The 10,349-nt window shown below is 51.0% G+C and overlaps 1 protein-coding gene across 1 annotated transcript; it reads left to right on the top strand.

Moving 5' to 3' along the window:
* Positions 1–577: 577 nt before the first annotated feature.
* LOC108863630 (tetratricopeptide repeat protein 21B-like) lies at positions 578–7,136 on the top strand. The gene is made up of 24 exons (XM_029110898.1): positions 578–604; positions 747–887; positions 1,006–1,105; positions 1,227–1,394; positions 1,485–1,667; positions 1,769–1,850; positions 1,951–2,134; positions 2,220–2,348; positions 2,459–2,626; positions 2,764–3,118; positions 3,219–3,358; positions 3,475–3,744; positions 3,906–4,078; positions 4,187–4,459; positions 4,616–4,802; positions 4,881–5,048; positions 5,186–5,296; positions 5,409–5,530; positions 5,643–5,746; positions 5,908–6,058; positions 6,159–6,339; positions 6,470–6,694; positions 6,795–6,909; positions 6,991–7,136. Exons 1-24 carry the CDS (start codon positions 578–580, stop codon positions 7,134–7,136), a joined length of 3,903 nt encoding a protein of 1,300 aa, XP_028966731.1.
* The last annotated feature ends 3,213 nt before the right edge of the window (positions 7,137–10,349 follow it).

Below are 10,349 nucleotides of genomic sequence, written 5' to 3'. Positions count from 1 at the left end.
GACTCTCGTCGCGATTGAATGAAAGTATTCGTATGATTGTCTTATTATGGTTTTACGAGCTCTAGGGATATAAGAAGCAGTCTGAACGCGCGACGATCTCGCATCCTCTTCCGTGAGCACTGAATCAACTCCCTCGGAACACCTAATGAGCTGTACCCCAGTAGTTCCCGCGAACGACTTGTTTGTCAGATCAAGTAATGCTGCTCGTGAAGGCTAGGGGACGAAGATTGATAAGTCAGGCATCACCGAGAGAGCGTCAGGAGTCCTCACGGGGCCAAATATTTGGTGCCTTATCGGAGAAAGGTAGTGTCATCACTTGCACGGGCCCGCTGATGAAGACTCTCAGTTGCCTTTATCGGGGTAGTCATGTCGATATATCGGATGGTATTTCCTGGGGAAGGACGATATCCGTGAACGATTGAGGCTTCTGAAGATTATCTCTTCTGCGTTGAGAGCCTCCCCTCGAGACCCGAGCTCGGTACTCAATCGGTTACCAAGGCGACGCGACTCTCGGTGTATTGTGCTCCGTGACACCGTTTGCTTCGCTGGCAAGATTCGAGAAAAGGAAACTGCCGCTATGGGGGACCCGGAAGTGCTGCAAAAGGTAGGCAGATAAGATATACCCTCGCTCAATGTCGAGTCGCATGCGAACAAGATCTCTGCCACAGGCTCTGCATCCGAGGGATTCATTCCCAAAACCGCTGGATTTTTCTACTTGTCGTGCGGGAATAACGCCGGGCTTCCAGGCAAAGATCGACTACTACATCAGGGAAAAGCTATGGAACACAGCTCAAAATTTTTCCGCACAAGCCATGAGGCGGTTCAGCGGCAAGCCTCTATTCCGGTTCTACTACAGCATATGCCTGCAACTGCAGAACAATCCCCAGGTAGCTTCGGTAATCGCCGGATCGTTTCCGGCTATATATATCATCATATCAGATATTTTCTCATCGAGGGCCTTCCATCATTTTGTTCTTGTTTCAAAAACGTGTTCGCTCATCACAGGAGGCTCTCCGTCAGCTCGAAGAACTGAAGAATGAGGCGGATTTTGCTCTGGGAGTGAGCTACGCGCTTCTCAGAACACATCAGAGCTTCAATAACGTCGGTGAGCTTCACCGTCCTGCCTGTTGAGGATGCGATTTGTCTTTTCGACTTACATGAATTCATACATGAGATCTTCAACTCGAGGACCATGCGACCCATTGCTAAAATCTCGCCCTTCACAGACTTTGAAGCGACCGCCAATCTAGAGTTGACGATCCGAAATCTGCGCGAAGACCGAAACGACAAACTGTTCTACTATGCCGGTTTATACCATTACCTCGTTGGCGATCTCGAGACCGCCAAAGAGTTGGTGGATCGTATGCTGAAGCTTGCGCCGCCGTCGAAGGAAGGCGAGGCAGAAAAGCGATACCTTGCACTCACTTCGGAATTGAATGCTCGGATGAGGAATCACATGCTTTGATCCCTGCCGTTTTCCACAGGTCTTGTTTTGAAGGGATGGCTGGAGCTCCTGCGGCAAGCTAAAACGAACGTGTCTCAGTATTTCGAATCTTCCGGGAGCGGGAATCCCGAGGCTATTTTCGGAAAAGCAGAAGCCCTCAAAAGAGCGGGAGATCTACACAAAGCACTGGATGTTGTCAACCAAGGCGTAGTTTCTTTCCCAGGTAATCCGTGGTTTCCTCGTGAGCCTGCTTGTTTCCGTTCGCGGGGTCAGAATCGAAAAGGTGTAGGAGAGATGGATACAGAAGTCCTTGCTTGTTTCCAGGTAATCTACCATCGATCCTCGAAAAGATGAAAGTGCACATGGCAATGGGAGACTGGGAACAGGTAGTCGACACCTCCAACAGGCAAGTTCCGAGCACCGGCTTCTGACGGTTTCGAGCTCATTGGAGAAATCTTTTTCACTCCAGACAAGCATTCCCCGAAACCACTAAACTGATCTTCCAGAGCTCTGTCGATGGACACGAATTGCGTCCAGGCGCAAAGGTTCCAAGTTGTGCACCTGCTCTGCAAGATGAATAATGTCAAAGAAGCACAGCGCAAGATCCGGGAAGTCCTGGCGTCTCTCGACATCGTGGAACCTCGCAACTCGTGGCTGTACTACGAGACCGCTTCGATATTTATCGTTGTCGTACGTTTCCGATCTTCGTCATTCTGGCCTCATCTCAGGCTTGCGAAAAACGCTGAGAAGCGCATCAATCACATTTTTTTCACAGTCCGGCCGACAACAACAGATACTGGAGCAGTGTTTGGTACTCATGGAGAAAGCCACCTCCTTCAGCCCCAAGAACTCGACGTTCGAAACGGGGGTTGCTAAGGTGCTTGTCATGCTGAAGCGCTTCAAGGTGAGCTCCCGACGAGACTCGCCGGTCCCTTTACCAGGATTCCCTGCTCGAAGAATTGAGGCCCCTCGAAGGCCAAGCAGTTTTCTAACCCCAATCTTGCCTCGCAACAGGATGCCGATAAACATTTGGCCACCGCCCTCCGCTCCGACGGGCAGAACATGGAAGCTACCCTGACTAGTATCCTGGTTCAAATTCAATCACAAGGAGACGAAGGTCTCCACGCCGCTGAGCAGCAGATCGACTTGATTCAAGAAGTGCACAGAACGCAAATGACCCCGGTGCGTTTCCGCTCTGTTTTTTCGTCATACATGTCGACCCGATATTCCCTCGTTTCGTTTGCTAATTCGTCGACGCAGCTCTGTATGCTCATCGGCTGACCCATGTCGCCGAACCATGTCAGCTCTTCGTCTTGCAGGAAATGCTCTACATCAGCGCTTTGCTACTCAGCAAGCAGCACAAGTCTCCGGAGCGAGCTATTCAACTCCTCGAACAAGCGGTTACAAAACACTACCAAACCACAGAGGGTCAACCGAAGAGTATGGAGTATCTGCTCTCGCTGAATCCGGACTTCGTAGTGCAGATGATAAGACTCTACTTGGAATACGCGTCCGACCGCCCGATCAAAGGCCCCGGACAAGCCGTGCCTGAGATCCTGAAGAAATGCCAGGCGGCTCTGAAACCGGTTCTCCATATGTGCCCGGCTATCACTGATGCGAATTATCTCATGGCGAGAATCAAATACCTATCAGGGGATCCAGCTTCTGCCCAAGGTTGATCCCATCGATTGATGCAAATATCCGCCGATACCGAATCACGTACAATTCAAATCTGTGAAGGCAAAAGGAAGTCTCAAGGAAAAAATCCTTGCAGCTCTTCTCGATAAAGTGACACTCGCCAACCAGCAGACCTCGACGGAAACCTACCTCCTCCTAGCTCAGGTTCAGCTGGAACAGGATTCGGTTCAATCTGCTCAACAGACGCTGGAAATGGCTCTGTCGAACAGTTTCCAGGTTGGTGTACGAATTACGAGTTCTAAAGATCGATATAAGGAATGCGGAGCGTCTATGGGCGTCCTCAAGTCTGATTGCCGGAAGCACGTGCCTCTATCGAACTCTGTTTCTACCAGGTCCGGGACAAGCCATTGTTTCACCTCATAAAGGCCAAGGTGCATCGCAAGCTCGATGAGAATCAAGAAGCTTTGTCCTGCCTGAAAACTGCCATGGACCTTGCTGGGCTCAGCGGGGGATCCGCGAAGGCTACCTTGAACACCAACGATCGAATGAATCTGTTCCTCGAACTTTCCGACAGCTACCGGCTCCTTGGTGACCAGAAGAAAGCGGAAGATATTATGGGTGAAGCTCTCGCTCATTTCAAGGGTACTCCGGAAGAGATCAAGGTGAGCCCAGCGATGGAACATGATAATCATCCGTCCGTATTATGAGTTCAAGAAATATTTGTGTATATTCTGTCCTGCATAGAACCGAGAACAGAGCACCGTCTCGAGAGCGCTGGCATTTTGTTGATGAGGAATGGAAACGGACGATGCATTCTCCCCAGGTCAGCATCGCTGGAACGGAACTGGCTCTCAGCCGGGGCAACGTGGATCAGGCCCTGGCCCTGCTGCAGGCCATAGGACCAGAAGAGAGCTATTACTTGGATGCTCGCGAGCGCATGGCGAACATATATCTCCAATACCGGAAGGACACCAAGTTGTACGTCACGTGCTACCGGTGAGTTTAGACATCGGGAACTCTGCTCACGCGCTCCCCGGTGGTGGCGCACTGGAATTTTACTGAGAGGGGACGCCTCCGTCCTCACTCAGTAGAGTATTTTCTCAGGGATATCGCCAAGATGAATCAAACGGCCGACTGCTTCCTCATGCTGGGAGACGCCTTGATGAAGATCCATGACCACGAAGGAGCTATCGAAGCCTACGAGAACGCACTGAAGAAAAACCCGAGAGATTACAACGTGGGTAGGAAAATGGGTCAACTCCTGGTGAGAACCCATTTCTACGACAAGGCCATAACCTTCTACAAGGCTGCCATAAAGACCGGTGGGGAATCTCTACTCAGATACGATCTGGCTCATCTCCTCCTGCGACTTCAAAGGTGAGGTTTCAGAGTTTTCTATCAAGGATCGAGTCAGCAAGCTTCTCCTTTCCATCGCACGGTCTCCTCATGCACAGAACCCCATGCCACCCGTATGGCGACGTTCGTAGAGAGCCATGCGACAAAGGGATCATTGATAGGAATTTCGCAACCTAGGTTCAAAGAGAGCGAGGATGTCATCAACGCAACTTTTGAGCCCCTCAAGCAGCAATCAGATCTCCAATCGCTGCAATGGGAGTCGAAATTCACGGTTCTGCTCGCCAAAAACTACCATGCCAATCCAGCGAAGGGCAACGATGCTTCGATCCGGGCTTATCAGAAAGCATACGACATCCAGAGCCGGGTACGAGGAACATCGGCATATAGCGGGTCCACTAGATTCAGTCGATCTCCCCGATTTTCAAAGCTGAGAATTCCGCAGGTGATGATGCGCGTCCATCTGGAAGCGCCCGACTCCGTACAAGAGCAGCTAACTCAGGCTCTGCATATCTGTTCGCGACTTGCGGCGCATGCCGAGAGCAAGAAGGACTATCAGCAGGCTCTGAAGTTCCTACGCCAAGCTCTTCATTACGACCAGACGAACCTGCATGTAAGTCTCGAAGATTCATCACTCGTCGCTTAGGTTTAATAATAATCATCAAGAGTCCCTACTTCCCACTCGAACTACATACATAGGTATTCCCAGACTTTGGCACGGTGCGTGAACTTTGCCCCGCTCTATTCCAGTCGCTATCAGCAGTAGCAAAAGCCGAAATGGCGTCGAACAATTTGGAGCAGGCGCGTCAGTATTGCAATCAGATACTGAAAATCGACAAAGACAATGATAATGCCACGCTCGTGAGTTTTCCCTCTTATGGTGATGTCCCTTGTGAGGCGCATCTTTCTCCATGGAAGCTCTGAATCATGCTTGTCCTCGATTCGCAAATGAATGGAAAGAACCGAATTCCAGATGATGGCCGACATCATGTTCCGGAAGACCGATCTGGAGAACTCGCTCATCCACTTTGAAAAATTGCTCCTGAGAAAACCGGAATACTATCCCGCGTTGGCGAGGCTAATCGAGGCGTGCAGGTGAGCTCCAAAGGGGGGAATTCCCCGGATAACGATTCTCACCAACATCGGGGAGTGAATTTTGGAGTTTCGTGATCGACGGAAAGGTTTCGACAACAACCGATGCTTGCAGGCGGCTCGGATGTCTAGACAAATGCAAACCGTTCCTCGATAGTCCTCCGACCGTTCCTGCCGCAGGATTCTATTACTGCAGGGGTCTGTACGACTGGTACACCGGTGAGTGGATCGAATGCACCGATAACGATTCCGGTGCCATAATTCATGAAATGTGTCTGAGGTCAGGCGAAGCGAGAGACTGCGTGCTGAATCACTGGACATTGGTTCGGCTGGAGCCCTATATCCGGGAGTGAGTCCTCGACCGACGATCGACTTTCCAGAGAACACTCAAGCGGCGATGAAAAACTTCAACCAAGCTCGAGGAGATCTTGAATGGGGAGTCATCGCAACGTATCATATGATCGAAATATGCTGCAATCCTGACAATAACACTCTGGGCTCAGAGACCTTCGACAGCTCTTCCTCACCCGAGTGAGTGGATACAAACGTAGCCAGATTCATCTTCAGGCTGTTCTTCCCGCAGGAGCGAGTGCATTCATTTATGATGCACGATGAAACAATCTATTCCCAGAGAGATCCAGAGCATCATAGAAACCGCGGAAACTCTTCTCGCCGAGCTGCGGACCAAAGTGCCGCCGTCGGACCTTGACCTGCAGATCATGTCCAACTTCGTACTGCTGGCGAAGAAGAACAAACAAGATGCGGAAATCGCTCTCAACGATTTCTTGCAAATCTCATCAGACGAGAAATACGTGAGTTTGAGCTAGCCCAAGAGATATTCTGCTCGTTTCTGCACGCTTCTGCTCTGATACCCTGTTCGAAGCCACGAGGGCGCCGCGCCGATCACCTCTTTTCCAAAAGGAACTTCTGACCTCATTGCAGCGCGAGCACGTCGGGGCTATCCTTGGGATCTCTACAGCTCATATGATACTCAAACAAGTCCCGAAAGCTCGCAACCACTTGAAACGAGTCATAAAATCTGTGTGGAATTTCGGAGATGCGGAATACCTCGAGAAAGCCTGGCTTCTCCTGGCCGACGTCTACATTCATTCAGGGAAATACGACTACGCTAGCGACCTGATCAAACGGGTCCTCCAGTACAATCGGGTATGAATGAACTCAATCGACGCAGACCGTCCAATCAAATCTCGTTCCTCGCGAACACTGATTCGTAGAATCCGCCGACTGGGCTTGTCTCGGATTTCAGAGCTGCACCCGAGCCTACGAATATATGGGTTACATCATGGAGAAAGAGCAGAGCTATCGAGACGCAGCTAACTGCTACGAATCTGCATGGAAGCTCACCCATAAACCCACTATCGGTGAGAACTAGAGCCTGTCCAATTCTCGTGAATAGGGTAAGGGATAGAGAACACAATCCTTATCTTTCCATGCCTTTCCAGGTTACAAGCTGGCTTTCAATTACCTGAAAGGCAAGCGCTTCGTCGACGCAATCTCAGTTTGTCATCAAGTCCTCGCCTTGTATCCTGAGTACCCCAAGATCAAGAAAGAAGTGATGGATCGAGCTCGCTCCAACTTACGCATGTGAATCTGCTGGGGATCGAAGTGTTTAGCTCCCTCTGTAAATTCCATGTTCTCAGAGTGCTTCCGAACAATGCTGTCGTCCTACCTTTTTGGAGGAAGAAAGAATTTTCGTCTGAAGGATTGTCGAGCCCCGAGCGATCGGAAGGTTTTCGGCGGTACCCTGGAACTTCGTCCGTAGACGATCACGGTCCGTCGACAATGGGCGATCACCGTCTGCCACTCATGGCTCGTCGTGAGTGATGGTCCGCGCATTTGAGTGAACAATAAAATAAATCTTACGGAACTTCGTGCCGCGAGGGCTCTCAACCAGGGTGAGAATGGCGATTTCCCCGGGGCATGAACAGGGCCAAAGTCTCGCCCCCAATTCATGAAAGGATCAGGACCTGATTCCTGATCACTAGCCTCGATGACATAGACCAGGCTTGAATCGAAGGACATGAATACGGATCCGAACTGCATTGCCATTCGCGCAAATCCTTTCCGATGTTTCAAGGAGAGATGGTAATAGTCGCCATCGTAAGCATCTAAGGCTCCTTGAGCCCCGCCAATAAGAATTACGGGAGCACGACCCTTGCCTTCCCGATCGAGAATCCAGACGATCGATTTTTGAGAGGGACAACAGCATCCATAGAGGAGCGGCACTTCCCGATACAGAAAGGGAATCCACGTGCAGCGTGAGGTCGCGGGTGGAGATCCTAGCGTCGATACATCTCTCTCTCTCGCCACCCTTGGGATGGGCATCGTATGCGACGACGAGCAAGACCTCCTTCGAGAGGGAAACCCGTGTGGGGCGGCTGTCATTCAGCTGAAACTCGAAGCGACGGGACATCTTTCCGGGTTGCTGCGCCTCAGCTCACTCCAGAATCGGCGCTGAACCTCTCCCCGTCGCGAAGTTATTCATCGCTCCGAAGCTCAAGATTTCGCGAGGGTGGTAGCCAATGATATAGTTCACGTCCGCATGCAGGTCGGCCCCAACGATGCGGGTGAGCTGAAAGGGAAAACTACATCGGGAACCGTCTCGAAAATTGAATTCCGAGGGGTGAATTCTCCCATAGCAATACGTCGATTAAACCGCCGCGTATTGTATAATCGGATAGCGACTCCGACCTCTCCGAGGCAGTATTCGCGGTTTTGTCCCGTCTTAAAGCGTCATTCCGGGATTTCTTCGGCTGCCGCCATGCCTAATCGCAAAATCGAGCACTGGTCCCGCAGATCTCGAAAAACGAATTATTATGCCATTCTTCTGCCCGGGACGGGCCGCACGGCTCGTTCCCGTCGCGGCTCACTGAGAACGTCAGTTCCCTCATGGAGCAAGTCAATTCCTGTCGATCTTACGCTTGTAGCGAATCAAGCCAGCTCCTCCCTCCCTTCAAACCCATGGCTCTTTTTGTGTGCTCGCACTTCAGCCGTGGAGTCCTCGCCGGGTCTGTCGGAAGGCACCGGCGCCGGGCCTTGTGTCGGGGGCTAGAGCCGGAGAGCAGGACAGAACAGGGTTTTGGAGAGATAACCATGACGAGGCTAGAATTAGCGCCGACTCGCTTCTGCATTGGTTCGTAGTTTCATTGAGGATCGATTTCAAGGACGAACATGAACAAGGACGACATGTCCGCTTGAGTAGAACATCATGTGAGTTGCATTTAGCTCGGAGCCGGAAGCCGAATCTTATTTTGCCCATTGCTCGGGATTTTTGTCTCTAGAGTCGTGGGGGGCCTCGCGCCCCCCGTGCCAGTGGAGCCTTGCAGACATTATAGTCGGAAGGCTTTACATTTGTTCAACAAAAATGGGATGATTGGAGCAACGCGTAAATCTCGCGGAGAGCATGCGTCTGAGCAGCTTGAAAAGTATACCTTGACCTCACTGAAGTGATTGGGCATCGATTGAAGAAAGATTAAAGTCATTTCGGGAAAGGAAAGCGCCGAAATTCGGCTCGGGGTACGACAGATATTGCGATTCTATATTGGTATGAGAACAGTTGTCCGGAAGCAGGAGCTACTTTCATCAAATCAAACCCTCACGGAGCTTAATTGGATCTGGTTGTGATCAACGGATAGTGAAGACTAAGTTAATATTTTGCTCCATAGACAGAGAGAAATCACTCATTCAGAGTGAATACGGGAAGCACTACTCCTTAGTTTTCCTCCATCACTGCTTCTAGCGCAGACCTAATCGGAAGCCGCGACAATTCCGATGACTTGATTCCCCCAAAGCCAGATTCGCTCCTAAACCTTCCCCTCCCCCCTCTTCCCCGAGAAAGGTACCGGGATCGCCTACGCGAGCAGGGACAACTCGATTCCGGGGTCTCTAGCTCTCCTGTGTGGATATTGACTCCGAGGCTGTATTCCGACGGTAAAGGTCGGAACTCGAAAGAAGGACGACGTCGGAGGAATTCCCGAGAATCGAGTGGAGTTGCCTGAAGATCGAGATCATGCGATGACTGCTGTGGGAAGGGTAAGAATCGCTGGGGATGTTTGTGGGAGGGGGACGCTTTACTATTTCCTTGGAGGCATAACTGTCTTTCCGACGATCCTACCTCTCTGATGGGCATATTCATGGGCTCTGGGCTTCGAAGATCTGCGCCCTGCTTACCCTGCCAAGAGCACGATAGCTCGAGTTTTACTGCAAAGCTCCTGATAGTTCTCCACAGGATCCTCAGTATGAGTCGATTCAGCGGAAGTCATGATCCAATGGGCGTCGGCGGTCCAGAAAAATTTCGATCCCCCCCTCTCTCTTGTGGCAGGGAGACCTGAACACAGTGAATTCTGTAGGTATCAATGATGCTCGATGGAATGGCTTGGCTTATTTTTGGACTTCATCCACAGTACAAGCGATATGACTCCTCATATCGACACGGAGTCACCGACCTTAAAAGAGCTTTGAGAGAACGATTTCGATCGAATAACCGGTATCTTAGACGGGTAGTCCCCTAGCGCACGCTCCTGCCTCGAAAGGCTCGAAGACTCATCGAGCTCCCTCAAATCATATGTTCCACCCAATCCCATGAGCCAGGATGTCGCATCCCGTTTCCTCGCGAGTGCGACGACGAAGACCAAGCTGCTGGCACGAGGATTGGAAACCGGGGCTCCTTCTCCAACTGTAATTCCTGATCGATTTCTCCCCCTGCGACAATTGAGATGGGAGCATGGAACTCCAGAGATCATCAACGATTATACTTCCCTGGCCGCTGAAGGTGCTGATACATTTTCCCTGGAACATAGCT

This window comes from Galendromus occidentalis, unplaced genomic scaffold (genome assembly GCF_000255335.2).
Source record: "Galendromus occidentalis unplaced genomic scaffold, Mocc_1.1 scf7180000077153, whole genome shotgun sequence".
NCBI lineage: Eukaryota > Metazoa > Arthropoda > Arachnida > Mesostigmata > Phytoseiidae > Galendromus > Galendromus occidentalis.
The sequence above is the reverse complement of the archived record's forward strand: the minus strand, read 5'-3'. Positions and strand labels throughout refer to the sequence as shown.

Bases quoted from the DNA above. Each gene is read 5' to 3' on its own strand.
- LOC108863630 (XM_029110898.1), top strand. From the start codon at position 578: ATGGGGGACCCGGAAGTGCTGCAAAAG. The intron at 3,359-3,474 runs GTTGGTGTACGA...TGTTTCTACCAG, and splicing joins CTCTGTCGAACAGTTTCCAG to GTCCGGGACAAGCCATTGTT. The intron at 6,059-6,158 runs GTGAGTGGATAC...ATCTATTCCCAG, and splicing joins GACAGCTCTTCCTCACCCGA to AGAGATCCAGAGCATCATAG.